The following is a 27,876-nucleotide window of genomic DNA, read 5'->3' on the forward strand; positions in this document are numbered from 1 at the left end:
TGAGCTGCCGCCTTGAACCACTGAAGTTCCTGTAGTGTAGGTACACCCACAGTGCTGTTAGTGGGGGAAGCTCCAGGATTTTTACCCAGCGGCTGTGAAGGAATGGTAATATTTTTCCACATCAGGATGGTGAGTGGCTTGGAGGGGAACTTCCAGGTGGTGGTGTTCCCATGTATATGCTGCCCTTGTCCTTCTAGATGTAGCGGTCGTGGGTTTGGAAGGTGTTGCCTAAGGAGCCTTGGTAAGTTACTGCAGTCCATCTTGTAGATGGCACACACTGCTGCCATTGTTCATCGGTGGTGGAGGGAGTGAATGTTTGTGGAAAGTGCTTCCAAAGAAGCCTTAGTGATTTGAAATGCCCTGCAACCATGGTACATGGTGGTGGAGAGAGTATGTATCCAACTGTCTTGGTTAAAGGAACTAGGTATTAATTTGGTACCAACAGGACTCTAGAAATGAAGATGAAATCTGGAAATATTTTGTAGTAAGATACAATTGTTTGGAGACTTGAGAGCTTTCTATGTGGTTCATGCTTGTGTAGAGACAGACAAGGTGGTGAGAGTTTAGCTAGAATGCTCCTGGTTCATGAATGGTGGAAAAAAGAGGAAGATATAAGGCAGAATTGCCTGTGCCTGTTGGCGTCAGGTGTGCTCTGTGGCATGAGTGGACAATATGGCAAGAAGGCCAAAAATTGGTTTCACAATGTCATGAAACCAGTTTGCAATCGTTTGCTCCGCCCGTCAATGGCAGGCCTCGATTCCTGTCATTGGACATCGGGAACCTTATTGTAATACATCTGCATGTCATTATAAGGCGAACCCGCCAGACCCATCCTCCCCCCGCTGGATCATCTGCCCACTCACGCTGACGTGTTTCACAACTGCACATAAGTGATGTGCATCTGGCAAGCTGCACTTTGCTCAGATCTTAGAGGCCTGTTTGCCTACCTTGCTTCGGGCAGCACTCAGTCATCAGCGCCAGGCTTTGCAGACAGCACCAGAGCACTTTTAGGGGGGGCTCACAGGGAGGCCTCTACCTACCAGACCAGCCATAAGGTAGGGGTGGCTTTGTACGGCTGCAGTGCTACGGCTTGCTTGGGGAAGGGGCAGAAGTGGCCTCAGGCAAGGGTAGAAGCTGCAGGGTGAGGGCTATACTGAGGCAGGGGGGTATCCCAGGGTTTGTGGGGACACAAGTTGATCTGTGCAAGTGGCCTAAAAATTGTGAAGACTGAGGATGAGGAGGTGGCCTCCACAGCAGATGAGGCCAGATGGAGATGTGAGGGTGTGTGTGAAAGAACGAGTGGTGATGTCTTTTGAGCTGGCAGTGAATGAGTTGCCAATGAATGTGTGATGGGCTTGAGTGTGTGAGTTTAGAGTGATGAGATGGTATCCTTACCCTGGCAGCACGGATGAGATCATTTACCCTCTCATCTGCATCAGATGTCCAGCCTCTCCTGTGCAGCATTGGCACTGATCACTACTGCCAATGCCTACCAAGCCGGAGTGGTAATGTTGCCCATCCTGCGGCCAGAGCAGGGGTAGAGGACATGACAGCGGGCCTCCAGTGTCTGAAAGGCCCTCAAGGGGCAGGTCACTAAACCTGGGGGCTGCAGTCTTCTTGCCTTTTGGTGCCATCCTGCCTTCCGTGCAGCACTTATGGGCTGGAAGCACTGAGGGATGTGCAGGCAGCTGGACTTTAAAGTGGCACCTGGCGTGATGAAGCGGCGAGGTAATTGTGTGCTGGGCGAAACAGCGCCCACCCGACGTAGAAATGACATATTTCCCGGGAATGCGTAATTAATGTGGTGGGTTTGGGACGATAAGACATGAGAAACCATTGCAACCAACAGGTAAAACATTGTTTTACCCGCCTGCTAAACCACTTAGTGTAAGTCTGGGGCAATTCCGCCCATAGTTTCAGCTGTTAATTTTATACTATTATTATTAGAGATTTCCTATATTCTTCATAGAGTTGTCATGTTTTCTCTCAGCAGTGTTATGCGTAAGGGCTGCCTCCATTGTCACTAGGAGTAATTTGTGCTAACAGGAAGGAGAGACAGATAATGGTATACCACATAATTGTTGGCCTATCTGGTTACGTGTAAAGTTGACTGTTGTATTAGCTCTGAAATGCTTTGTGAGCCTCCTATTATCTTCACTGTGCCATTTTGTGAAGGAATTGAATGGGTTATACAATCTACTACATGAATGTGTATCTGCTCAAATTAAACTCTTCTGAATTTCCAATTGGTGTTTTTCTGTCACATACTCCTATTTGATGTTTGATGACAGGAGTGATTTTGAATTTTATTAATACAATGTGTTCCTACTATGCTTCTAACCTCTCGCAAGGCTCCTTGAAGCACATTAGTTTTTCACTTAACCAGACTGGCAAGAAACTTGCAGAATCAGATCAACCACATACTGTAATGGAAAATAATATTGGTGTAAAATAGACAACAGATCTGATCCTGTCAGTTTCCTGTTAGTTGGGTTAGGTTAAAATTAGCCAAAACAAAATCTCTGGTGACATGCCCCTTTAAGTCTTACTGATGTGCAAATGCATAGGTTAAAGAAGAATTATTATATTATTCTCAAACTAGAAAATAGTTTTCTATTGAACTGCTTTCTGCATTGTGTAGGTTGATCTTTTGGAGTCAATGAAATAAAGTAATATTAAATTAATCCTCCTTTAGATCATTCTCCATTGCATATGGATTTTGTTTTTAGCAGATTGTGATAGTGAATGCCATGTTTCTGGGCACATTCTGTTATTTAATGGGAAATGTTTCCGAACTATATGTCTAGAATGTCAGATGGATTTTGAAAACCTTGTTTTGCAAGACAAGGAAAATTGGTTTCAGGCTTATTCAGAGCAGGTTGAAATTTAAACTTTGTTTGTGGTGAGTTGTTGGCATTGCAGTCATGCAAGATGAAAGGAGGTGCAAGTGCATGCACCCACCCATATACACATGCACATAGACATAATTAACAAGAGGTGTGTTCAAGCTTTTGGTCTCTCTAGAAGGTATAGGTGTATATTGTGAAACTTCAAGGATCACATATATATTTCAAACTGCAGGCACTGACTCTCCTTTTTGTTCAGATTAAGGTTGTATTTGCCAATGAGACAATATTAAAAACTAATCTTTGTGAACCTCCAGTTCAACAATACTCAAATAAGACAAAGCACCAGAAGGAAATATAAGTGCAACTACAACTGAGTCACCAGGGTTTCGCGAGTCAGATTGGCAGGGTTTGTGCACTGTAGTTCGGACACCTCTAATTTACAATAAAGCTAAGATTGGCCCATTCTCAGTAATAGCATGGATAACTAAATTTTCTTAAATAAGTGCATTTAGCACCCACGCATCTGATATTTTAGTCCGCAAGTAATATGGAGAGCAGATGGTGGGATTGCTGCATTTGCTTCTGTAGTCAAGCTCACAGGTTATGCTCCTCTAGAGGAGGAGAGACAGTCGTAGTCTTGTTAAAGAGTAGAAAACCTCTGGCACAGATGGCTCAGTCACATTTACAATTACATTTACAATTTTTACTTCATTTCGTTCCAGAGTTTGAGATGTTTGAGTCAAAAACTTAGGAGGTTGCTACCATTTTTGTTCTGAAGAAATGCAAAGATATTTTTGAATTTTCCAGTGTATTGCCTAATATTTTTATCAAATGTGGGCAATAAGATTTTGTCTAAGATAACTGATGTCGATCGCTCTCAATGAACAGGCTTGCTTTATGCAGGGTAGCTACAGCCACATATTATAGGCTGTCCATAGGATATTCGTCATTCAGTTTAAGATATGGTTGCGTCAGTTGCTTTGGTACTCATAGTGCTGCAAAGTGATGGTTGCTTTCTCACTGAAGTACTGAAACATTTATTAGTTCTTTTATTGACATTTTGATGTAGATTATAATATTCAATCTCATTTTCAGCTCCAGCTCCTAATATTATAGCTCTTATTTTATATGCTTATTAATCAAAGTACCTTCTCTGTTTCTTGCCAAGTTCATTCAGAAAAAGTGTGTAAATTCTGAAAATCCCTATTTTGTGTACTCATTTAATTAAACTTGGTGAAACAACAGTGATTGGAACCTCTTCAAATTTAGAATAAATATGTTCCAGCATTGTTTAGCTAATTGTTTTTTAATGAGTGAGGTTTAAAATTAACCTAGTAGATTATCCTCAATTTAAAAATACAGTACATACAACGTCTAGCCAATCAAGCATTAAAGTGACTAAATTTTTTGTGTTTTTGTTTTAAATCTAAGTTTTGCATTTTCAGCTGTCCCCTATTATGCTTGAATGAAATAATATCGCAACACTTTTATCACCTTCCTGGCACTGCTTCTTGATTGGAGCTATCTTGTCAACAATGGTAGCTACATTTTACTCAGTCAATTTTAGTGTTTTAATTAGAAATTACAGTTCGTTGATCTTGGTGCATATGCTTTGATACTTCATTTGAATTGGTCAAGCTTGTTTGTTGTGAATTGGCTGATAGTGTATCCACTAAAGGCATATTATCCATTTGTCAATTACTAGTAGCAACTCATGAGATTAGATGTATTTAATGATATGCCAACATTGTATGCCTTGAGGCAACATAGCTCATCTATTTTTATGTCATTATAAAATTCAGTGGCACAAAATGTGATTTACATCGTCAAATTAAATGCCTTTACCACAATTTATGTAGGTCAGATGAAATGTTGCAGTCATATCAGTGAGGAAATGGAAATGAAAGCATCAAATGTCATTTCCTTCTTGACTGGATAGTTGGATGTGTATGTATGCATAACGCATTACACTGAATATATATCACTTCTGTGTACACTTCCTGTTAGCGTGTGTGTAATGACTTGACAGAGTGGACAGGTTTCAACAGGAAATAGATATACATTATTACAGAGAGCTTTTTAGGTGCTACATGCTTGATCAGAAGTCTCATCAGGAAGCCGCCCCCTCCCCCTCCTCTATTGCACTTGCTTAGGGCTCATTGGTTGGAGCCTTCAAGAACATCATGTGATCCCTGATAGCAGGAGAGACTACACCTTCAGTTACTACATTTCCTACCCCTTTAGTTTTTTACAGTTTCTATTTACAGGGAACATTTGAATATCCAACAACATATACATTTATATACAAATTAAGGTGATTAAAGACTAAGTCTCTGAGGTGCTCTACTTATACGGCAAGAGCAGCTTAGCTCTACCACTTGAGGTTCCTCAACAGGATCGACATGATCAGGAACTGCAGCATGAGACACATCATTAGAAAGTGGCAGTTCTGTGTTTGGCAACTCTACAGAGACATTGGTCATGTCTATTCTAGGTTGACTTATAGGTCAACTAATCTAGTTTTGCTGCCTTGTTTATGGTCAATTTATAGTCCCAACAAATGCGTATGGTTTAACCAGGCTTAACCACTGAAACAATGGGTGCTTCCCATTCCGAAAATTGGACAGGTTGGATGATGCATAGCTTTTCTAACTGGCACAGTTCTGCATCCGCCATCTCCTTCAACACATAAGGCACAGGTCTGGCCTTAAAGAAACATAGTGTCCCTTGAAGATCCACATATATTTTTGCTTGCAAGCCATAACTTACCTAATTTGCCCCGAAATATGCTTTCATATTTCTTTAGCAGTTCAGGAACTCCTCCTGTTTTCAGTTGAAATATCTCAGACCAGTCAAGCTTGATTTTCTATAACCAGTCTCGGCCTAGAAGACTAGGTCTTTCTCCTTTCACTATTATCACTGGCAGCTGGGCTGTCTGTTGCTTATAAGACACTGATACTGTGGTGGTGCCTTTTACCTGAATAGATTCTCCACTGTATGGCTTTAATTCAGCAGTTGTCAGTTCCAGGTTTAATGGCTGGGTACCTTCATTAAGGTATTTGGATGTGTGCTCTCCCATTACTGTAGTTGAGGCTCACGTATCCACCGCCATTATTAGTGGCTTCCCATTAACTTGGATTGTGAAAGTGATAGGTTTGGTTTTTACAGCAGTTATGTTATGCAGGGAATAGATGTCAGCAGCTTCAGATACCGCTGTATTTTTAAATTCAACCATGTTGGTTTGCTGCTTTATGGGCTGTCTTGACTTTGCCCTGCATTGCCTTAACTGCATGACCTTTGTTATGGCATTCTGTCTCCTTGAATTTACATGTGCCCGGTGCGTGGTCACCCCCACATCTATGACAAATTAACCTTGGAGTCTCTGCTGAAGTGTTTTTACTAGGCCTTTTCATGTTACTAATAGCGGCGTTGCCTCTTGCTTCGATGCTGTGGGTCTGGTTTTCGCACCACACCCAGTGGTAGGTTCCCGTCCCACATGAAGAGCAGCACCATGTTGTATGTGTTGCAAAGCCTGCAAGTCTCTCTCAGCAATTTCCATGGTGAGAGAGATTTCTAGGGCATGCTCCAAGTCGATGTCGACCCTTCGGCGAGTGAACGGTACATTGTCCTGAACTCCACAAACTAATTGGTCCCGCAGCTTATCATTTAAAGCGTTCCTGAAGTCTCAGTGTTCTGTCAACTGCATAAGATTTGCTACATAGGTTGCGAGGGACTCTCCTGGGGCCCTAACTCTGGAATTAAATTTAAAGCGCTGCATTATTACGGATGGCTTTGGCTGGAAATGCGTTTTCACGAGGTCCACTAATTTATTAAAGGATTTAGAATTGGGTGTGTTCGGGGCTGTCAGTCTTGCTACCGCATGTACTCAGAAGGATGGCTTTCTGCTTTTCTTCTGTGCTAATTGTGTTCGCTATGGAACAAAAACCAAGGCACTCTACATACTGGCTCCAGTCTTCCATACTCACATCATAAGGATCGATTCTACCGAAGAGTGGCATGACTGCTGAGTAGTTTTTTCTTTTTCTCAAGATTTGATGTACTCACGATAACAAGGTGAGGTGCACCATTGGAGCTATTTTACCCTTGTCGCCAAATGTAATGACTGACAGAGAGGATAGATTTCAACAAGAAACAGATAAACTTTATTAAAGAGAGCTTTTCAGGTGCTACATGCTCGATCAGGACTCTCATCAGGAAGTCTCCCCCCACCCCGATTGCCCGTGCTTAGGACTCATTGGTCAGAGTCTTCAAGGACATCGTGTGATCCCTGATAGACAGCAGGAGAGGCTAAACCTTCAGTTACTACTGTGTGTGTGTGTGTGTGTGTGTGTGGTGTGTGTGTGTGTGTGTGTGTGTGTGTGCGTGCATGCATATATTTTGCAGATGAGCAACAGGAGGAAGGTATTGAAAAGAATGATAACAATGAGGTTGTACCACATAATAGTATTCGGAAACCAGCGTTAGATTGACAGAAATAGTTATCAACTGGGTAGTGCAGCTAGGTACTGTTCCTTTTGGTTGTTCCAATAACCAAAATAGAGCCATTTCTAGAAATATTGTATTGCTACAGCCTGTCACATTCAACATGTTTCTCATGCCCTTGAAATGTTAGAAGCATATGATACGATTGAGGGAGCTGAAAGGCTGCAGAGTGGAGCACCTTGACATGGGCTAGAACGGTTTGTTCCGCCTGCATCTCGGGCACTAACAAGGGCATTGCTGATTGGGTGGCATGAGAGCAAGCATTTGTCATCCTGAGAGAGAACAACTGGTGCCTCTCCAATATAGCCAAGGCTATTCTCCTTGGACAGAGCCATAGCAGACCTCTAACTCTGCTCAAGAACAAATTGCAAGAGTGAGGAACTGTCAATCTATCAACAGTGGCTTCCTAAAGCCAATATAATAGTTTGCTGAGCTTGCGCAACAACTATGAGTGCTGTCAAGAGAGGCTTCATCACAATAGGCACAGTAGTCACGTAGATGGAGTTCCGCAATTGGTCTATGTTGGAGCAAATGGTCCTAATGTTCTGTGTGAAGCCTTGATATTTACCTGGTGTTGGATATCTCTATCTTCTGTGACATTGAACTCCTCTGCAATGTCTGGCAATGTAGCTGTTGCCTGGAGGACTTTCTGCTTCCTTCTGTCCACGACCTGGAGTAGGGCCTCAAAAGCACCATTCAGGAACCTGGAGACACAGCCATTTTTCTGTTCAGAAGCATTTCCTTCCTTCTACATAAGAACATAAGAAATAGAGGCAGGAGTAGGCCCCTTGTGCCTGCTTAGCCACTCAATAATTTGATTGTGGCCTTAACTCCACTTGCTTGCATGCCCCCCAACCCCCCCCCACACACACACACCCACCCCACCCCTATAACCTTTTACTATCTAGTAGATCAAAAATCTGTTAACTCAGCCTTGAATATATTCAATGACCCAGCCTCCACTGCTCTCTGGAGTAGTAAATTCCAAAGAGTAATGGCTCTCCGAGACGGGAAATTCCTCTTCATCTCTATTTTAAATGGGAGACCCCATATTTTGAAACTGTGGCCCCTAGTTCTAGATTGCTCCATGAGGGGAAACATTCTCTCAGCAACTACCCTGTTAAGCCATCTCAGAATCTTATACGTTTCAATAAGATCAGTACAATCCCCTCAATAGATATAGAAATTAATAATACTCAAATTGTGAATTTTAATCACATGTGACTTCCTTCAGGCTCATGTGATGCTAGGATCCTGTGCCTGTCCAGGAGGCTGAGCTGGTTTGAGCTCGACCTTCTCAACCTTTCCTAATAAGACAACCCCTTTATCCCAGGAATCAACCTAATCAACCTTCTCTGAACTGCCTCCAAGGCAAGTATATCCCTCCTTAAATAACAAGACCAAAACCATGCAGTACTCTAGGTGTGGTCTCACCAATACCCTGTAAATTCTAACAAGACTTCCCTACTTTTATAGCAAAAGAAAGTGCTGGAAAAATACAGCAGGATCCATGGAGAAAGAAACAGAGTTAATGTTTCGAGTCCAATTTGAGTCTTCTGGGCATATGATGTTCCTTGGACTCCTGTTCTCACTGCGTCTTGAGATCCATGTCCTGAGTGCCATGTGCCACCATGTGCACAGTCGACCTCTATCTCCAGCAATACCGACTCACCCTATCTTAAAGTTGCCCTATTCCCCTGTTTTACTTCAATCATCATCTCATCTGACACCTTAACAAGAAACTTTTTCTTTTCCTTTTGGGTGTTAAGGAACTCAAACTCCAACAACTTATGATTACCGACGCCCCTGTGGACACTTCCTCCCCTTCCCTTCGCTCTGACCTCTTCCCTTCTTCTAATCCCACATCTCGCCCTATATTCACTTTACCCTCTCACCCTCCCCTCTCTGATGCAGAACAATCTGTGCTCAGCAAAGGACTCAGTTTTATCCCCCTACGCCCCATCTCAATGAATATCGGGCTTGGCATAACATTGAACTCTTCCTCCATTGCCTCCAGAATTCTCCTTGCAACTGGACCCCTCCCTTTGGCCTCTTACCTGCTCTTGATCTTTTCGTTGAGAACTGTCAGCATGACATCAGCTGTCTCTGCTCTGAATTTCTCTGCTTCCCTCACCCATTCTAACCTGTCTCCCTCTGAACTTGCTGCACCCTGTTCTCTCAGGTCTAACCCTGACTTCGTTATCAAACCTGCTGACAAAGATGGTGCTGTTGTTGTCTGGTATACAGACCTCTATCTTGCGGAGGCTGAGCACCAACACTCAGACACCTCTTCCTACCTCCCCTTGTACCAACACTCCACCTCCGAACATCCATTCTCCCAGTTTCCCCATCTCCATTGCATCTATTCTGATGATGCTACCTTCCACAACGGCACTTCCGACATTTCTTCCTTTTTCCTCAGCTGAGGATTACCCCCTTTCTCCATTGTGGTTGACAGTGCCAACTCCAGCATGATGCCACTAATAAACATGTCTTTCCCTCCCCTTTCAGCATTCTGAAGGGACCATTCCCTCTGCGACACACTAGTCCATTCCTCTATCACCCCCAACAGCTCACCTCCTTCCTAAGGCACCTTCCCTTGCAACCACAGGAGGTGTAACATCTGCCCCTTTACCTCATCCCTCCTCACTGTGTAGGGCCCCAAACATTTCTTCCAGGTGAAGCAGCAATTCACTTGTATTTCTTTCAATTTATTCTACTGTATTTGCTGCTCCCAATGCAGTCTCCGCTACATTAGGGAGACCAAATGCATACTGGGTGACCGCTTTGTGGAACACCTTCACTCAGTCTGCAAGCAAGTCATTTCAATTCACTATTTTGCTCATATGCCCACATTCTGTGCTTGGCCTGCTACAATGTTCCATTGAAGCCCAACACAAGCTTGGAGAACAGCATCTCATTTTCCGACTAGGGACTTTACTGCCTTCTGGACTCAACATTGAGTTCAACAGCTTCAGACCATGAATTTTGAATTCTTTTCTCCCAACTGCCAGTCTATATTTTGTTTTCATTGTTTTGCTTTCAGACAACGCTCTCCTTTATGCTGCTATTAACACCCACTCTGGATCAACGTTTTCTTTTTTTATGACTACCATTACCACTCCCTTTTGTTCCATGATACCTTTGTCATTTAATCACCCCTGCCCACTAACCTATCCCCTACTTCAGAAGAAAGAAATTAGAGCATGAGAGGAAGCTAGCTAGAAATGTAAAAATGGATAGCAAGAGTTTCTACAGGTACTGAATAGTGCGGGTAACAATGGCCCTTTATAATACTGTAGTGCCCCAGTACAAATTCATCAAGCTCCATCATTTTGAGATTTTAACTAAGCCAGTTATAAGTAGAATCAGAAAAAATTGCACATATCAGAGTGAGAGCCAGTGGCATGGCAACTGTTTCCTTGGTTTCCGTTGCTGTTGATCTCTGGTTAACTTATACTCAGATATTTGAAGTGCCGCAGTTGCCATGTGATGCATGTTGCAAGGTGATGTGCCATTATCATGGAGGAGGAGCAACACGTGATGGAGCTAAGGGTTCAAAGAGGGCACGGCCTACCAGGTAGTACCTTGCCAACTCTGGTGAAGTCATTGAACTTTGTGCGGCAGTTTTCTACAGACTTGGGGTTGTAGGAGTTGCCACTCAGTGCCCATCCCTTGAAATGACATGAGTTGCATTTTTGTGTGGCTGAGTGGCATCCAAACCTAAGAATCTGTCCATGCTGCCTCTGATTTCCTGAAGGAGGCCTTGGAAGTCCGAGTCAGTGAAGTTCTACCTCTGCCTTCTCTAATTTGTTATTATGCTATCCTGCCCTCAGAATCCAGGTTGTGTCTGTCAAGTCTGATCTCTGCCCAAGAGTATTGGTAACAAAGGCAATGAAGTAATAAGTGAATGAAAGAGCCCAGTACTGTTGCCTGTTTTCCTCCAATATGTAGCCAAAAAGGTGCAGACTGAATTATGTTTTTAAAAGTTGCACGGAAGTTTCTAGGTAGTTTAACTGCTTACACTCATTTTACAACCAAGTCTGCAGCAGGCAGAATGCAAATAAGCAGGCACGTGAAACCCACATCCAGCCCCATTTAGAGGCTATTGACAGGTACAATTTTGTTAACCTTTGATATCCCTTGCAGGCTTTGTTTTCATATTCATTTTGTAACAATAACAGAAAATACTGGAAACACTCAGCAGTTCAGGCAGCACCAGTAGAGAGAAAAACAGAATGAATGTTTTAGGTTGATGACTTTTCATCAGAACTGGGAAAAGAAACAAAAGTTGGGCACAGAGGACGTGTAAATGACAGTGGCAGATTTGATACCAACATCTGCCCCAAAAAATGCGAGCAGTGCTTATGATTGTTCAGTCTGGAAGACTGCCTTTTGCTTTTACCTCTTGATATGTTGGTAATATTTATGTAAGTAATTCTACATTTATGTTGTCAAGTGCAACTCTGGATGAGCTCAAGTGTCTTTAGGTCTTCTATGCTATTACAATCTACTTATATTAGGGGGCAGAGGAAAAACCTTTTTAACTTCTCAACAATTCTCTGGAATTTAGAATTACAGTTACCCTGATGATTCCTGTAATTCCATAATCACTGCAATTGTGAATAGCTTAGGAACAGGAGTAGGACATTCATCCCCCAGAACCTGTCCTGACATTGAATTAGATCATGGCCAATCTGTACCTCAACTCCTTTAACCCACCTTTGACCTTTGGCCGTTGTTATTTGTAAATAATAGAAAAACTGTCAAACTCTGTCCTGAAAATTTAAATTCACCCAACATTCATAGCCTTTTAAGGAACAGAATTCCACATTTCCATCACCTTTTGTGTGGAGAAAGTGCCTTGATGTCACATCTGAAATATCTAGCTCAGTGCTTTCCAAGCTATTTTCCAATGTTACCCACTTTTAACACCTGAAAATTAACATGATCCCAGATGCCAGCAAAAACAAAACAGCAATGAAGCAGATTGTGACTCTCTCTTTAATTATTATAGATGATTTCTAATGTATTATTGATCAATATATAATAATCCATCATATAAATGTGAAAATCTTTTAAACCACTTTGTAACAATGTTATTTTATTAATTTGGAGATTTCAGCCAAGCTCCCCATACTCCCTGGTAACAGAAATCTCAGTGAAGCCCCTCTTCCTCCGCCCCTGCGCACATGTAAATCAGCCCCTCTCCCCCAACCACACACACATGCCCCTCTTCCAAACACCCCACCTCTCCAAATTCACTCATTCCGCAACCCTCTTCCCAAAACTCTTCCCCTGCACTCACTCATTAACCCCTCTTCCCAACCCCTTCCCTTCATTTAGTCACTTAACAGCCCCTCTTTCAATGTCACACACACACACCTCCTCTTCTCAACCTCCCTATCCCCCCCTCCACACCCCTTCCCGCCACTCGCTCCCTCCCCAGCACCTTCCCCTAATTTGGTCTAGTTGTTGGTACCTGAGAAGCAGAGTCACTAGCCTGAGGTAGGTGAGCCTGTGCAACAGGCAGACAGGAGCATAAACGCTGTATAGTTGGCAGCCACCACTTACCTTCCCAGCTCAGCCACGTGACCTGTCACTTTTTCCCACACTCAGGAAGTGGCTGAGTTGCACCTGCCAACCTCTAGCTGCACCAAGTCAGCACGCAACATCATGGGTCCACTCAAACTTGCCACTAGAAGTTTTTTCCTGAAGTTAAAGAGCATTTTGGGTTCACTATCCGCCCCATGCTGTTTGGTGGAATTGGTCCAGGGCCATCCCGCCAGTGTCTTCAGATTGTGTTGTTTGCTCTCTACAGTTGCTATTGCTGCTCAGAGGAGGGGGAGCTTGCAATTCCAAATGTGACTTCTGCTACCCCTTTGGGGGTCGTGACCCATGGTTTGGAAAGCCCTATTCTAGCTCTAACTTTAAGATTGTTCTCCATTGCTCTTGATTTCCTCACCAGAGGAAATTCCTTCTCTCTACCTACTCTATCAAATCCTTCTATCATGCTGAACACAGCTGTCTAAACTCAAGGGAATGCAACCCAAGCTTATGGGGAGAATTTTCTTCCTGTCGGGCGGGCTGATCGGGAGCGGGCGCAGGCAGGCGCAGAGCCGATTGCTGCCTGCGATGAGCTGCACGCTGCCATTTTACGTGGGCGGGCCAATTAAGGCCTGCCTGGCGTGATGCGCACCCAGAAGCGCTCAGCGCTACCTGTGTGGGCGGGGGGAGGAGGGAGAGGCATGCGTGCGAAAGAGTGCAGAAATCTCCCTGAGGCACAGAGCTGCCTCGGATATTAATTTCATTATGAAAAATTGAAAAAAGAATTTAAAAAATTATTCAGACATGTCCCCTCATGCGACAGTGTCACATGAGCTGGGACATGTTTATGAATTTTGATCATTTTTATTTCATTAATAAAATGCAAAGGCCGCCTGGGCTCTTTGCCTGCCTGCCAACTTTAAGCTCTGACAATTGCTTCAATTAGTTCATTAATGGACTTAATAGGCCTTTGACAGTTCGGCGGGTGCGCAGCCGGCTCTGGTGTGCGCCTGCCGAAGTAAAGATCGGAATGATGCGCTGTGACGTTGGGACACATGCCCGATGTCACTGAGCATCATTTTATGTTTTGGCGTGCGGGGCCCGTCCCCACATGCCAAGCAGAAGATTCTGCCCTATGTAACCTGTCCTCAATTTATCCCTTTATGCTCAGGTATTCTTGTAAATCTGTACAGTACCCACTCTCTGGTTGGCATATTCTTTTCAGGTGTGTTGCCAGAACTGAACATAATACTCCTGACGGTATCTGACCAAGACTAGGTATAACTAAGGCATTAGTTCCTTGAATGGAACTGCTTGAGTAAACAGACTTGTTAGTTTGCAGTGGTAAAGCAGTTTGCAAGTTTATAACTGTCTCTTAAAACCAGATACAAGGAAATAACTAACATAAGTGAAAATATCTACAATTACTACAGTTCAATATTAACAAATTTTGAGGAGCAATGAAGTGAACACTGTAATTAGTGGGAGTGATTAGAGCTTTTAAAGCTCTTCTTCATGAAAGTATAATGGTAGCAAAATAATGGTATAAGCTTGCAAAATGTACGCAGCTCAATTTTTAATTTTAAAACCATCATAGTTACTATTTGTCTACTTGTATTAAAACTTTTGGCATATTTCAAGGAAAAAATACGTTGCAGTTGTTTATGCTTAAGTAGTTACTGTTTTTAAAATAAGTATCATGTGCATCCTGAAAGTGCCTTCTGCTTTGCATCCCAATCTCTTAAGTTCTTTATGATGTTGTACTTCAAGTGTACGAAATACAAGTTTTAACTTGTATACCCCGCCCTTTAATTACATTATATTGAAGCTTTCAGGAGTCCAACAGCAGTAACTTTCATAAAACAATGCTTAGTATTTCAGATGAATGAAAAATAGCTGAAGTTTTAGAGTATCTTGACCCTTGCTGAGATAAAACAGATTTTGAAACTGATGTTACAAACAGGTAGGCTGAGCAGATATGCTTATTAGTTTAGAAAAGTCATTTAACATCATGTAAGCTCTTTCACCAAGATTCCCTAAGAATGTCTGTAATAACCATCCAAATATTTACTGAGAACTGATTAGAATCTGATCCAACTGTTTCTATAAAAACAACTGAACAGAACTGTGAGCTTTGATTTTTCTTAACTTTGCAAAATAGTTCCTTGGAATTTGTTTATATTTGACATGTAATGAACTTTAAAGTAAAATCAAGTGTGTGAATACTTACCTTGTTTTGAAACCTTTGTGAATTTTCATCTTAAAGTTAGAACAGCAGGTTTTGCTAAACTTGTCACATTTAGTTTTTGTCAGTTGCTGTAATGTTTGTAGATTTTAGTACTTTGCTGCATTGTATAACTTGATTACTTTGTTTGAGTTGACACTATTATTCAAGTGTGTCTTAATGGGGGAAAATGTGGATGATGTTCAAACCAGACAGCTGTGCCTCTGTTTTGTACTTTGGGAAAATGCCATCTGTTCAGGATTCTTTGCTGGTTGCTTCTGAAGTGACGAGTGCAGTAGATGAATTCAAAGAAATTAAGAAGGAAATTTGATTACGAATAATTATTCGTGCAGAATCTTTTGTAGCAGTTATGATTTGAATCATATTATTACGTTGGTTTTATATAGTGTGAATAATTATTTGCAAATCTGTATGAAAAAAGGCGAAGAAAAAATATAGAATTCCTCTGTGATACTGTCCAGAGAGCTGATTCTCAGCTTCAAAGAAGAGCCTTTCTTTTACAGGGCTGTAAACATTGGCATCCTTTTACATGCAACCCATTCAACCGCATAGAGCCATAGATGACATTTCCGGTAATTTTCTTTGCAGTGTTTGATAGTTTTGTGCAGTTGAGTGCAGCTTTACACAATTGAGTATTAGTATTCCAGTGGGGGACTAAACCAATCAGATGAACCAGCGCCCTAGGAAGCAGACAGTTACATTCCGATGTCAGCTTCGGCAGGCTATCTTTCGTGTTTCTGCTAGTTCTTTTTGCTGCTGTTCGATGAGAACACTTTTGTTGACAGGAACTACTCTTCATTGCTGGACATGCTGTAACAGATACTGGAATCCTAGTTCAGATAAACATTGAGGATTTAGGGTTGAGGTAGTTAGAATAGGATTACAGCATTTGCTCCATTCTGAACTGATTCTTTGTACTGCAGCGCTGCATAGCATAGAAAGAACAGTAAGCACAGCATCTTGTACATTTGAACTATTTTAAATATGAAGGAAAAACAAATGCTATTACAATTGATGAACCGTCTGCCACATTTTAAGATTTCAGCTGAGGAAAATTGATGATAAATGTATAATAACAAAGCAGATTTATTCATTAGGTAAAGGATTTCTTTTTATAATGTCAGTCTTCTGGAGAGTAAAACACAAGGCCAAAGACCAGGACATCAAAGGATCCTGTGACTCGATTTACGAGATGCTTTACTTGGTGAGAATCCGATTATTGTTTGTCTAGGTATGATTGAATAATCAAGCCATATATAATTTCAAAATGTTGTCTATGCTTTTAGAGAATATCTATTGTTGAAGGTTTTTAAAAATTGTATTTGCTACATCAGCATTTTGGCTGCAGCAGCTTCGATTTATATTAACATTTCAAATTCTATTCATTATGCAGTATAAATAACAAATTAACAGGCATATTCTAAAATCCTTTGAGTTTTTTTTATACTTGATTGTAACGGTTATGCTTGCTGTTAGGAAAAACTGAGTAGTCTATTTTACAAACAAGGCTTCTATTATCTTTATTGTTTTGTTTAAACATAACTGAACTTTGACATTGTCATTATTTGTTATAAAATGACTGATTTATGGAACAATGGTGTATATGTTATTTGCAATTTGATTATATTGAACAATCTTGATACCTAGTAAGCAAATGATTTTGATGTTTGGTAGAAGTTTTATGTATATTATTAAAATAAGATGTATATTTTAAAATTAACCACCATTTGAAAAGTGTGTTGGATGAGATGACATGGCAATGCAGTGCAACAATATGCAGAGATTGGTAGAAGGTGGTTTTGTGCCTGTAATTCTCCTCCTGGTTGAGATTAGGGATTCACCACGCTGACAAGTGCAAGGATATGAAGGGTGGAAAAAAATATTGTGCGCCTCATCATTGAGGTATGGCAGTGTAATGGTAAATTTACTGGATTAATAATCCATAAGCATGAGTGAAATCCCACCATGGGAATTTGAAAATTTGAATTAAATTTGAACTTAAAACATAATTTGGAAATAAAAGGTGACCATTAAGTTGTTGAAATGTTGTAGAAACCCAACTGGTTTGTAACGTTCTGTGAGAAAGAATTTTAGCTATGAGGAAAGATTGAATAGGCTTAGGTTGTTTTCTTTGGAACAATTGAGGCTGAGGGTAGATTTAATTGAGCTGAATAAAATTGAGGGGCCTAGATAGAGTGTATAGGAAAGACCTATTTCATTTGGCAGAGAGGTAAGTAACTAGGATAATTGGTAGAAGGGTTGAGGGGAGTTGAGTTTTTCTTCCAGAGGGTTGTGGGAGTCTGGAGCTCACTGCCAGAAGGGGTAGCAGAGGCAGAAACGCACTGTTTCCTAACCTAAGGACCAGGAACTGGGAGGTGGGATGAGCTAACTTGGACACGATGGGCCAATTTTCTTCCTCTTGTATTGTAAGTAAACCTGTTGTCCTTAATCAGTCTGGCCTAATATGTGACTCCAGTCCCACAGCAACATGGCTGACTCTTAGCTACTCTATGAAGTGGCCTACCACACCACTCAGTTTTTTTTAATGTGTTCAAGGGATGTGGGTATCGTTGGCTAGGCCAGCATTTACTACCATCCCTAATTGCCCTTGAGAAGGCTGTGGTGAGCTGCTGCCTTGAAGCATAGCAGTCCATGTATTGTAGGAACACCCACAGTGCTGTTCAGAACTGAGTTCCAGGAGTTTGGCCCATGAACAGTGAAGGAATGGTGATATAGTTCCAAGCCGTGATGGTGTGTGACTTGGAGGGGAATTTCCAGGTGGTGGTGTTTCCATGCATCTGCTGCCCTTGTCCTGCTAGGTGGTAGAGGTCATGGGTTTGGAAGGTGCTGTTGAAGGAACCTTGGTGCGTTGCTACAATGCATCTTGTAGATGATACACAGTTGTCACTGTTTGCCAGTGATGGAGGGAGTGAACGTTTATTGCGGTGGATGGGGTGCCACTTAAGTGGGCTGCTTTGTCCTGAATGGTTTTGAGCTTCTTTAATGTTGTTGGAGCTGAACACATCCAGGGAAGTGGAGAGTATTCGATCACACTCCTGACTTGTGCCTTGCAGATGGTGGACAGGCTTTGGGCACTCATGAGGTGAGATACTCGCCCCAGAATTCCCAGCCTCTGACCTGCTCTTGTAGCCACAGTATTCATATGGCTAGTCCAGTTCAGTTGCTGGTCAATGGTAAGCCCCCAGGATGTTGATAGTGGGTGATTCAGCAGTGGTAATGCCATTGAATGTCAGCGGCGATGACTCTCTTGTTAGAGATGGTCATTGCCTGACACTTATATGGCACAAATGTAACATGCCACTTATCAGCCCAAACCTGAGGAGTCGCGAATGGTACTGAACATTGTGCAATTATCTGCAAACATCTCCGCGAACACCCCCACTTATGATTGAGGGAAGGTCATTGATGAAGCATCAGAAGATGATTAGGCCGAGGACATAGTTGTGTCAAACCTTGAGCATGTAGGTTGCCAGCAATGCCTACGCCCCAAGAAAGAAAATCATTAAAAAAATTCTGACTAACACTTATAGGCTGCTTGCTCTATTTTAACAGAAAATTGTTGGATAATGTGGTTACAAAATGCCAGTTTTTCGGCAACAGAAGCTTTTGTCTGACTAAAGTGTTGCTAGGTTACAATACCTGTAGGTGAGAATAATGCAATTCAAGAGGCCATTCAACAGAATGTGAAACCTTCCTGCAACTCAACTGTTTCAACCATTCTATTTAGTTTTCTTCCCCCCTAGTTGGGTTGTGCTCGTAACAGAATTTTCTGGTCATGCTTGTCTTTTTTCCTGGTTTTACTTTTGAATATTTCCTTTATTCATACTTCAACTCACGTCATTTGTAGCTCTCTCTCCGCTTGTGCATTTATGAATTGTGATGTCAGTTTATCTTATCAGTAAAGGAGAACTTTGTGTGTAATGTAGTGATACTAATTTTAGTTTTATATATAATGAATGTTTAAAAGCCTTAATTAGTGTACAATTTCCATTTACCCTTCATATAATTCCAGTGTTACCGAAATGGTAACTTTTGTAAGAGTTAATTTTGTCTTGTATGTTAATTAACATGTGCAAACTGCATTATAGAATGTCATGATTTTATGTGTTAGCATTATTGGATTGAATGCCATCTTTGGTCCATGCCCCTAAAATTGTTCCTGGCAATCGCTGAAAATAACATGAGTGCATTGATCCTGCATCACCAGTGTTTTTGCTTGCTTAGACTTGTCAGGCAGCAATTCAATGTTTTTTTTTTCCCCTTAAATTCCTAAACCATTCCTTTTAATCAAAAATGCATTGTTGATAGCTGATTAAAGCTGTCATCACAGCAGTGGAGAAAGGAAAAGATGAGTAAAGATGTCAGAACAGACAAATGTAGTTTGTCGGGCAGTAGGAAAACAGACAAATTTCTAACGTGGTATACAGAATGCCGTAAGCGTCCTGTTAGGAAGGGCTTCTTATGCAATGAACATCCTAATGTGCAAGTATATTTTGTTGATAAAAAATGTAAGCATTCTAATTATTGACAACTCTCAGAGAATGAGAGAGACAGAGACACACACACTGGTGCTGATTTTCTGCCTGTTCCTGATGCCATTCCACTTTCTGCCATTTTGATTGAAGCTTTAGATAAGAGGCCAAGGTTCCAAACAGGAATCTCATTATAAAATGCAAAGGCCCTGTGTCCAGGTAAATGCACCCTGATATGATTTTCAAGTACCAGTGGGGAAAACAAATGATCTCCATAAATTAACATACTCATTAATATTCCTCCTGGTCCCACAAGAATTGACATGCCAGATCAGTGATCTCCGCACCTCTCCGCAGTCACTTGAAGGTAACTCAACCAGATTGTCTCTGTCGATGAACCATCAGATTTCTTGCCCTCACTTGTCCCCCTAAATTGGTAACCTGCTCTAAATGTGTGGGCAGCTTGCCACACATATGGTAATGAGGCTCGCCCAGAAAAATTGGTTTGGGCCGCTGACAGCTTTCGTTGCCTGGGTTCACTCTGCGTGCCTTGCATCAAAATGAGCCACGATGTCTTTCTGTATCCCAATTTAAGTTTATTTTGTACAGTAGAAAACAAATGTGTTGAATTTTAAAATCTCTAAAAGGCAAAAAGATCATCATTACCACCTATTCTGTCTCACACTCCCCACCCCGCAACCTCCCTCTTCTTCAACTGAACAACCTGTACTGTTCCATGTTGAAGATCACTTGAAGCACTGAGGATAATGAAAGGCATGAAATGTACCATGGGTGCTGAACTAACCTGTCACAAGCACAGGGTTGCATTGGTAGCAGTGACCAGTAGTTCTTATGAAAAAATAGTCTTGTCTCCACAGTGAGGACACATTCCACCATTAGCATGGCAGTCACACCATGCTAAGTGCAATGGGCTAAGGACAGATCCAGCAGTCCAAAGCTGGGCATCCAATGAGGCAGAATTGTGAGACGCCACAACCTGCAAGCTCATAGCCCAGCACATCACATTTTCATCCATTACCATCAAGTTGTGAGCCCACTCTTGGTTCAGAACAGAATGTAGAAGGGCATGCCAGGAGGAACGCCAGGTAGACCTGAGTGAGATGTCAAATTGGTGAAGCTTACCACATGGCTACCTGTATGCTAAACACCAAAACCAATATTCCAAAGATAGAGCTAAGCAGTCTGATAACCAATGGATTCAAGCAAAACTTTGTAGTCCTACCACATCTAGTCAAAGGTGATGAACAGGAGGAATAGGCTCCAGGAGCATAGAAAATGTGGCATAGCACAGCGCAAGAGCAGTTGTATGCATCTGCAGCCAAAATTTCAGGCTAGACCTTACTCTTCCTCCGCCTGAGAACCCCTGTCATTGATGCTCTTGTCCAGCCGATTTGGTTTATTCCATGTGGCACTAAATAACATCTGAGGGCACTGAACACAGATGAGACTTTGAGCCCTATAACAGTAATGCTGAAGAACTAGCTTCTCTTCAAGTTGTTTCGGCACAGCTATGACGCTGGTATCAACTTCAGAATATGGAAAATGTCCAGGTGTACCTTATCCTCCTATCTTGTTGTATATAGTTAGGGATTAAAATTGAAAATGTGTGTGTGAAGAGAACCAGATTACTTAAAACAGAAACAGACCTCGTTTTACATCTATAATAATCATTTGTTGTTGTAGGCTCCTCTTCAATTAAAGACAGACAAAATCCTAAATGGAGAAAGACAAACAAGGCATCTAAATAAAATTAAAATGCTGCTGAAAAATAAATAAATGTTTAATAAGCATAAGGATATGGTAACATAGTGGTTACATAACTGGACTAGTAATCCAGATGCCAGAACTAATTATCAGAGACAAGAGTTCAACTCTCTCCACCTGGGGAATTTAAATTCTATTAATTAAATAAAATCTAAAATAAAAAGCTAATTTCCGAAATGGTGACCTTGAAACTACCAATTGCACCTATGTCTCTATCAAAAAAAACTTATTTTTAAGCTGTGTTGTTGCAGGTTTTTTAAATTTGAGAAAGGATCCAATTAAAACCAAAAATATAAATATCAGGGTAGTTAAATACATATTGAGCCTTCAAGCTGCAATAAAAGCACAAATGCAGGCATAACAGCATTTGAAAATATAGATGATCATTTAGGATAAGTGGGAAAGCAATTTATGAGGAGGACACAGGGTCTGCAAAGGTGAGTTAAGTGAGTGGTCAAAAACTTGGCAGATGGAGTATAATGTGGAAAAATGTGAGGTTATCCACTTTGGTGGGAAGAATAGAAAAGCAGGTTTATTTAAATTGTCAACATCCCCTTAGAGACCGATAACTTTCAAAAGAAATATAAATTTCCCAGTGTCCCACACAAAAGATCACATGGCAAGTTTTCACAGTAAGATTTTTATTGTAACAAACAAAAATCAACATCAACTAAACATTACTTAGTAGGCAATTAATACGCTAAACTACAGAAAAGGTATTCCCTAACAACTTCTTAACACAACCGAAAATCCTACGCATGTAGTCTTGAATTTAAAGTCCAAAGTTCCTTCTGGCTCTAACAGGATCTCTTCCCCCTGCTTCACAGGGTCAATCTTCCAGTGACCTTTTAAACATAATCCCCTTCACTCAAGTTTTGAGCATAATCAAATGAACTTCCTATTGGAGGTACCCTCTTGTGAGCCTTTAACTCTTCACAATCCTTGTTTCCTCAAATATGGGTTCTGTCCTCACTAACCCTCCACTTGGTGGTTAACACAAAAGCAATGTTTTTCTTTTGCCTGGCATAGCAGTGCCTACTGTGGTCTTCTCCCCCAAAATCCCCCTGCCTGACTGCCTCAGAGTCTGAAGGCAGCAAGAACAGCTGCCTTCTCTTTTGAATCCAGGTGTTAAAACTTGCAGCTTACTTTCAATAAGTTTCAACCTGGGCCTGTGTCTCCAGGTCACATGGGCTTGTCTCTGGGCAGAGTTCATATGAGGTCATACGCCTCTCTCCACTACTCAATTTTACCTTGAATTAAAGGAAACAGTTTAAACATAACCATCTTACAAGGTCCAGCGGTCATAACAAAATGGAGAGAGACTACAGAAGGCTAGGTGAGTGGTGTAGTATAAGGGCTTGGCACATATAGGATTAACATGGGACTGAGCGCAGTATCGTTCACACAGTGATGCAAGAGAACACATGGCCCACACCTAGGAGTCAGTCTCATGTTGGACAGAGTTGTGTCAACAAGCGAACATGGAGACAGCTCCTAGATTGAACCATTTACAGCATATATGTATGTAGCTCTTGTAGTTAATAAATACATACAGTTAACCTATTTAAGACTACGAAGACTTCATTAAGACCTACCGAGTGGTATCCAATGCTCTACAACAAGTCGAGGATGTGTAGAGAGACCTGGGTGTTCTGATACATGAATCACAACAAGTCAGCATGCAGGTAATGCAAGTAATTAAGAGGGCAAAAGGAATGTTGGCCTTTATAGCAAGGGGGATGGAGTATGCAAGTAGGGAAGTCTTGCTACAACTGTACAGGACATTGTTGAGATTACACCTAGAGTACTGTGCACAGTTTTGGTCATCTTATTTAAGGAAGGACATAACTTGCATTGGAGGCAGTTTAGAGAAGATTCACCAGACTGATATGTAGGATGAAGGGGTTGTCTAATGAGGAAAGGCTGAGCAGGTTGGGCTTCTACTCTTGGAGTTTAGAAGAATGAAAGGTGATCTTATTGAAACATATAAAATTCTGAGGAGGCTTGACAGGATAGATGCTGAGAGGATTTTCCCTTGTAGGAGAATCTAGACCTAGGGGGTACAGTTTCAAAATAAAGGGTCTCCCAACTAAGATGGAGATGAGGAGGAATTTCTTCTCTCAGCGGGTCCTTAGTCTCTTGTGCAGTGAGCAGGGGAGGCTCGTTCATTGAACATATTTAAGGCTGAGTTAGATGGAATTTTGATTGACAAGGGAGTTGAGCATCATGGGGGACAGGCAGGAAAGTGGAATTAAGGCCGCATTAGATCAGCTATGATCTTATTGTCTGGTGGAGCAAGCTTCAGGGGGCCTCCTATTTCTTATGTTCTTTCTAGTTGGCCTTATTCCCAGGATTAAATAATAAATCAATTTGAGGATGGTTTACTAATTTACCCCACCAGCTTTTTATCAAGTAATATATTATTTCTGTAGCCTGCCTTTTTTGGTTGGTTCAACTATTCCTGCTCTTCAAAGTGACAGTGTTCTATCTTACTGCACATGCCATGCAAGCTGGTTGCTGTTCTGCCTGTGATGTTTATGAACGGGAAGCCCCTCCAGTCTAATTGGAATTAAATTGTAAACAGTGAGTATGGATGAATGAGTGGTCTGATTCTTTTTGCTGTCAAAGTGAATAATTTGATAGTGCCGTCAGCCTTGATGACTTGTATATAATATATATGTCAGGTCCCTTTTCTGAAGTTGTGTTTTAGACATGAGATTACAGAGCAGAAGGATTTCCTAGTTTTTTTTTCACAGAGTATACTGATTTTGAACCAGTCATCGCTCACAAATAGGGTAATTATTTTTGGCACTGTCTACCTAAAGGCACCGGACTATTGCTTGAGTTTTGAAATCCTTTCTATGTAATTAATTTTTTTAAAGTTTAATTCACTATCGCAGTTTGAACATGGCAATAAATAAGTGAACATTATCATTTTTCTTTATTACGAAAACCTCATTTTATTTTCAACCAGCAGCGAAGTAATTTTTTCTTCACTAAAATACATGTGATTTAAATGAGCTTCAATGTTAGCATAACTTTTCCCTTTACACTAAATTGGTGTAAAAATTAGGATTAGTTGAATTACTTACCCTTACTATTTTCCAGCATTAGGAAAGACAATTTTAGCTAATTGTGATGTTAAAAAAATCTATAGATTGTCGTGATGTTACATTGAATGCATTCTGGAATAACCCAGCTGTTTTAATATTGTACTGTTGTATTGTAAAATTGTAAAATGCTGGCAGCAATGTTAAGGATAGAACAATCAATTTGTCTTAGATGCCATAAATATTTTAAAAATACAGTCCAGATTGGGTCTGGAATAACTGAAGTTTCAGTATTTTTTACAATGTGGAATATAAGGAGCAATCATCATTAGTGAAATATTTAGAGTGAGATTTATGGTTATAAAAATACCAGAGGCATTGCAAACCTATTTACGTGTGTGTTTTGATTTGTGAATTAGATTAACATCAAAGTAGACCACATTTTTATGCCTAAAGTAGCTCATCACCTGTGGTATTGTTCATGAGTAATCGGGTTACAGGTTAGCTATTAAGACAGAGCTGTGTTTTAAGATGGCCTGTACTTTTAAACCATTGCTGAGAGTCCCTGGGCAAAGGTGATCCAACTAAGTAAGCACAGAATAAGATTAATTTGAGATTTGTTGTTAAAAGAAGTTTTTGCAGATTGACAGTTGCTTGTAAATCCCTCTTGAGAAGAGGCCAGATTAAGCAATCAGCAGGAAAAACTTCCTTTTGTTCTAATTTTTTAAATACGTAATTTTGGTACTTTGAAGTGTGATTCATTAGATGCAATTTTTTTAAACGCGTACCAGCAGATCACTCATTTTCTCACAAGAAATGTTGCTTTACAATAAGGCCAGGAGTGTAATGCCATGTACAACACTGCTAAAGTGGAAACAAAAACAAAAAATACCTGGAAAAACTCAGCAGGTCTGACAGCATCTGCGGAGAGGAATACAGTTGACGTTTCGAGTATACGGACTCGAAACGTCAACTGTATTCCTCTCTGCAGATGCTGTCAGACCTGCTGAGTTTTTCCAGGTATTTTTGTTTTTGTTTCGGATTTGCAGCATCCGCAGTATTTTGCTTTTATCTTACTGCTAAAGTGGAGTTGTGTCCCAATAAAGCCACAAATTATAATTGTTAAGTAAACCAGTACAAGGTCACTCACACTACAAATTACTTTGTAGAATAACCTTGCAGATTGAGTTGTGCTTATCAGTTTAATTCTGGAGTTTAGAAGTGCAGGTCAGAAGCAGATAGCACTTTCAAATTGTATTGCATCTAAGACAGAATGTGGTATCTGAGGCATGGCATCTGTGTGCACTGATGTTTTTAATAAATTGCCAATGGATCTGCCATTGGATTGCTCATTGTAAGTTATATTATTTAGAATGACAAGAATATTTATTATGATGTATTATTTTGCCATTAAGATGGAGTTGCATTAATCTGGCCTATCCCTTTAAGGCCAGAAAGTCTATATCACCTAAGAAAACAAAGCGTGAAAGAGGATCAAAGCAGGTAAATGGAGTTTAAGTACAAATCAGCTATGATCTAATTGAAAGGCATAACAGGTTCGAGTAGCTGAATAGCCCAAGCCTATTCCTATCTCTATTGAAGGGGAGGAGGAAAGAAGCAAAGCCTGAATTTATAAAGGGCTTCTGTGTGTGGAGCCAGATAACTGGTTCTGCAATTTCTTCCATATAAAGTTCCAAACATAGTTATATACGTAGAACTGATAATGATTGCAACAAGTCAGCAACTACAACAGTACTTGGCCTTTTATCTCTTGCCTTTCTTTCTCTATCTTTCTCTTTCACTTTATATACCTAACTTTTCTCTCCCTTTCCACAGGTGTTGAAGAAGCCAGACTCCATCATTCCATAGTCCAGTCTCTGGATTATTGCACGTGTATCTCAGAAATGTCTGAGAGGCTTCATGTGCAATGAATTACTTAGCATTACAGTGATTGCTATTGTGTAGATGAACATAGTAAGCATAATAAGATTCCACAAACATTGTGGTGAATGAATAATCAATTTTGTTTTGGTGGCATTAGTTGAAGGAGGAATGTTGGCTAGGATACTAGGGAACTCCTTTTTTGCTCAACGTATTAACAATAGATCTTGAACATTCTTCTCAACCATTGGAAAAGGGGGAAAGCATATAGGTGTAATGCCTTCTCTCATGTAGGATGACACTACCTGTAATGCTGCATTCCTTCAGTATTGGGCTAGAATATCAGTCTAAATTATGTGCTCAAGTCCTGGATTGGGACTTGCCTCTGAAAAAGCTAAATCTAGTTGGCAAGAAGACAACAGGCGTTGATAAGGAGTTGATATTTTCTGTGTTTGATTTGATGGTGTTAATATTACAGTAAGAGTGACACCTGAGTGATTTTAATACTATTATTTGAATATTAATATTTCATCAGGAGTTATGAATTGAAAATTTTAGGAAAAATTGGTAATTTAGGAAGTTTGGAACTCTGAGTCTGTAGACACTGAAGCTTAAATAGATTGATGTCTTGGGCAGGTTTTATGGGCGTGCCAACTGGAACATCGATCAGTATAAACTATATACAATTTTCAGCCAAGTAGTACCTCCAAATAGTCTTGACGTTTTCAGCCATTTATAGCATTATGTGCAGTTATGAGGATGCAAGGACATAGTTGAGCAAAGAATAAGCTGTTGCATGAGGGTTTCCTCTGCCCTTTAGAAGCAATATTATTCTGACTAGTGTAATCACTGCTTTCAACTTGGATTGTTGAACTAGCTTATATACTTCAAGAGGAATGAAAAATGTGATGGAGATTAATTTAAACAGAACCAAGTTAAACCATCTGCTTGGAGCTTTACTGTGAGCAGCTAACTGTCCTCAGAGTTTATTTTAATTTCAGTGGTTTTAATTGGTCATCCTGGTTCCTGAAGCATTTCAAGCATGTTCGAGAAACTAAAGAAAGAATTTAAAGTTTCTTAAATTGGACAGGATTCAGAAAAGGATGGTAGAAGACTTTTAAACCGATGATTTATCTCAGCTGGAATAGTTGTCACTCTGTTATTTGATATGTAATTACTGGAATTATTTCCTTTTCCTCCACCCTTTTAATGGGATATCAGCAATTTTCCAGTTGTTTTTCTGTGTTGATAAGATGTGGCTTTAATGTTCCTATTGGCAGTTCCCATTTTCTTGCCACTCTTAATCTATGTCACAGTGTACTTTGTACGCCGCTGTTCTGAATTTTGACTTTTTCTTAATAAACCCTTGGCTTTTGCTTTGGCAATATTTTCCACATAACAGTATTGATAATGCTAATGTTACTCAGGTTAAAGAGGAGCAGGGGATTGGGCAGCCATGGCTCACAGGCATATTCCACTGGAAACTTGCCAGTTTAGATTTTGCAATTGGATTGTACGCCTGC

General features: G+C 40.7%; 1 protein-coding gene across 10 annotated transcripts in view; it reads left to right on the forward strand.

Annotated features, from left to right (window-relative positions):
- The window catches only part of LOC144691611 (rho guanine nucleotide exchange factor TIAM1-like), a 312,961-nt gene that overhangs the window by 239,112 nt on the left and 45,973 nt on the right, over positions 1–27,876 (forward strand). The window contains exon 1 of one of the 10 annotated variants that reach the window (XM_078559880.1): positions 14,757–14,862. The exons of 7 other annotated variants lie outside the window; for them this stretch is intronic. Coding sequence is in view for 1 of the 3 variants with exons in the window: in XM_078559878.1 (XP_078416004.1) it covers positions 16,262–16,348 (87 nt within the window). In the remaining 2 variants the exon portion in view is untranslated. Of the gene's footprint in view, positions 1–14,756; positions 14,863–15,827; positions 16,376–27,876 lie in introns of those variants that run through there. 2 more of the 10 variants (XM_078559878.1, XM_078559879.1) reach the window with 2 other exon arrangements.

This window comes from Cetorhinus maximus, chromosome 16 (genome assembly GCF_964194155.1).
Source record: "Cetorhinus maximus chromosome 16, sCetMax3.hap1.1, whole genome shotgun sequence".
Taxonomy (NCBI): Eukaryota; Metazoa; Chordata; class Chondrichthyes; order Lamniformes; family Cetorhinidae; genus Cetorhinus; species Cetorhinus maximus.